Consider the following 3,313-nt stretch of genomic DNA (forward strand, 5'->3'; position numbering starts at 1 on the left):
AGTAGATGTTTGGGTCTAACTCCCTCTACCCCAACCCACAACATATATGTCTTGGCGAATGAAATGGAGCCTAAGGAAAGAGGAAAATTGCTCATAGCTCGGGAACTAATCAAGTTGAAATTTTTGAATAAAACGGTATATAACAATATTAAGTCGAGCAAACGACTGAACTCCAGCTATTCCTCTATATTCTACCAATTTAAAAATATCTTGGAAAAAGTTTGCACGGAATCTAATTACAAAAAAAATGAACAGTTAAAAATTGTCAAAAAGGTCTTGGTAAGTACTAAGGCAAATACTGCAAATGAACTAATTATTTCGGAATACAGACGGCTAGCAAATGAATATAGAGAAAGGAAATTTACAATTTTTGCTACTGATGCGTCGGGAGGGATGAGTTCTATGGGGTGTGGTGTTTTCAATAGGTTTGTTCGTCGAGCAAAAAATTTGTACGAATTTGTACGAATTATCACGATTTTTGCCCAAATCGCGTTCGTGCAGACCAAAAAATTATCCAACACTCAAAAATTGTGAGAGCAAAGTGACAGTTCTCTTGGGGAGAAGTTGCAAATTCTTGCTGGAAAAAATTTTGCCAGCAAGAATTTGCAAACACGAAAAACATGTGGTGGTGGCGCATGGTTGCATTTTTGTCTACAATAATTTGAATAAATTAGTTCGTTAAATTTAAAAATTTATAAACACGAGCGATTTTTTTATGAAAAAAGGAAGTAAATAATTGTTGATATAATTAATTTAGTTAATTCCAATGATTTGAACTTAATTCGGCTGAAAAAATGGTATTCGCAATCGGAATGCAATTGCAACCAGAGTCGATTTAAGAAACCCGACAGCTAGTACGATGAAGATATTGAAATGTATGTTAAAGAAAGTCAGAACAACAAGAAATATACATGTATATCCTGTTTTTGGCCATCCGAAAGAATTTTAAAAATTCTATAAAAATTTTTTATGTTTGAAATGCAACCGTGGACGCCAGCTGGCAGCGAAACTTGCAAATTCCTGCAAATTTGCGTTCGTGCAGAAATTTGCAAGTTTCTCAATATGAGAGAGAATTTGAGAGAATTTTTTCTTACTCTCTGATATTTTGAGTGTTGGATAATTCTTGCTGGATTTTCGACGAACAAACCTAATGTCACACAAAAACAGGAGTTCCTTTTTAGCATTAACTTTTTAACGTCATCTGCCTTCAGTGAACTGTGGGCTATAGCGAAAGCCGTTGACATTGCGGTAGAGGACAACTTAAAAGATATTGCAATATTCACAGACAGTCTAACAGCATGTCACCTACTTGAGAAACATAGTTCACATAATTACATTATTGCTAGAATCCACTCAAATTTAAATATACATAATATAAGGTGTGTTATAATCTGGACCCCTGGTCATGTGGGCATCCAAATGAACGAGAGAGCAGATTGCCTAGCAAAATGGGCAACTAATGTGGGTGCCCCAATAAATCCCCCCCTGACACCTGAAGAAGCAATTCGACAAATTGACCTTTACTAAGAGAGGAGTGGAACATTAGATACAGGTCACTTTCGCAAGACAAAGGGAGAACCTTTGCGGCGTTCTTCCCTGATATACCCCAAAAGCCATGGTATCACAACTCTTCATTAAATGCTAAAGAGGTAAAATTGATTAACAGACTCATTACGGGCCACACTTATGATAGAGAGTATCTTCACAAAATTAAAGTAGTTAACTCGAATGTTTGTGACTTCTGTCATACAGTAGATACATATAACCATGCGATATTCGCTTGTAGCAGGCACAATAGCATACGGGATAAGTACGATGCAGTTAAGAAATATACTAATTTTAAAGAATTGTTTGATAAAAATGATGGTGGGGCTCTTAAAGAGCTTTGCAGTTTCATAAATGAAACCCAAATAGAGATTTAATAAATTTTGGACATATATGTATATATACATATATATAATAGTTACATAGAGGGATATAAATATATTTATATAATATACATTAAACGATGTAACACTGAGTTATGGATTAATAGTAGTTAAGAAAATCTATTTTAAATATTAATCAAAGAAAGTACAAAGTAACGCTTAAAGCGAACTCAAAGACTGTTTTACACAACCTTCATACAAATTTACGTGTCTACATTTTTATATATGTAGGTCTAGTCACACAACAGGGGGAGCCAACCTCGTAATCTGCAGATTTTCGTTTTGTTTTTTGTTTTTGTTGTTTTTGTTATTTCCAAATGCTCATTGCACACATTGAAGTGGGCTGATTTCAGCCTTCTTATTTTTTGTTTCCTGCTTGTCTCGTATTAATCATTCAATCACACATTCCAACAAATCAAATCAACTGGGTTTAAATCAAGCATCCAGACTTCGTTTTACTGGAACACCATTAAATAAAACAATTGAATTTGGAACAAGGAAACATGTCATCCTAACTAACTGGATTTAATTACAACTTGCATACATTCCACTGAAAATTGACAACCCTGGCTTTTTGGGTCCTAGACCGGCCATAACTCATCGTTTCTACAATCAAAAAAAAAAAACTTTACTTAAGACCGCTCAGAGCCATCCAATGCTGGTTGAATTGAAAAATGGAGAAACCTATAATGGACACTTGGTGAGCTGTGATTCATGGATGAACATAAATCTTCGCGATGTTATGTGTACATCAAAGGATGGAGACAGGTTTTGGCGTATGCCTGAATGCTATGTGCGAGGAAGTACGATCAAATATTTACGAATTCCCGATGAAGTTATTGACATGGTAAAGGATGATGCACATATTAAAGCGCGAAATCGCATGGAAATCAATAAAGGGCGTATAGGTTCTGGAGCACAAAATCAAAACCTTAGAAGCCAAATTCGACCAAGGTATAAGAATGCCCAACCTAATGGTGTAAAACCTGTTCAACGCGCCCCGAATTCGCATCTATCGCATCCCTCCACCACTAACAAGAACAGAAAATGACTTCTTTAAGTGTCCACATGCTTGATGGATTTATTCTGAAAAAAATTTTATTTGCATCAAAAATAAAGTTTCTAACGTTGCGGTAGTTTTTGTTAATTCGCTTTAGTATTACCAGACCACCACTAACAAGAACAGAAAATGACTTCTTTAAGTGTCCATATGCTTGATGGACTTATTCTGAGTAAAAAATTTAATTGCATCAAAAATAAAGTTTCTATCTAACGTTGCGGTATAGTTTTTGTTAATTCCAAGGAGTATTCAATAAGGTGGTATCGGCACGCCAATAACAAAATATACGTGTATTTTGTTTTCACTTTTGCGGCGAGGACTCAAA

The 3,313-nt window shown here is 35.2% G+C and overlaps 1 protein-coding gene across 1 annotated transcript; it reads left to right on the forward strand.

Moving 5' to 3' along the window:
* The first annotated feature begins 2,117 nt into the window (after nt 1–2,117).
* LOC118744172 (U6 snRNA-associated Sm-like protein LSm4) lies at nt 2,118–3,205 on the forward strand. Its single transcript, XM_036476962.1, has one exon. It carries the CDS (start codon nt 2,584–2,586, stop codon nt 2,977–2,979), a length of 396 nt encoding a protein of 131 aa, XP_036332855.1. The 5' UTR covers nt 2,118–2,583; the 3' UTR covers nt 2,980–3,205.
* Nucleotides 3,206–3,313: the final 108 nt, after the last annotated feature.

Source organism: Rhagoletis pomonella, unplaced genomic scaffold, assembly GCF_013731165.1.
Source record: "Rhagoletis pomonella isolate Grant_MI unplaced genomic scaffold, Rhpom_1.0 Rhpom_scaffold_00008, whole genome shotgun sequence".
Taxonomy (NCBI): Eukaryota; Metazoa; Arthropoda; class Insecta; order Diptera; family Tephritidae; genus Rhagoletis; species Rhagoletis pomonella.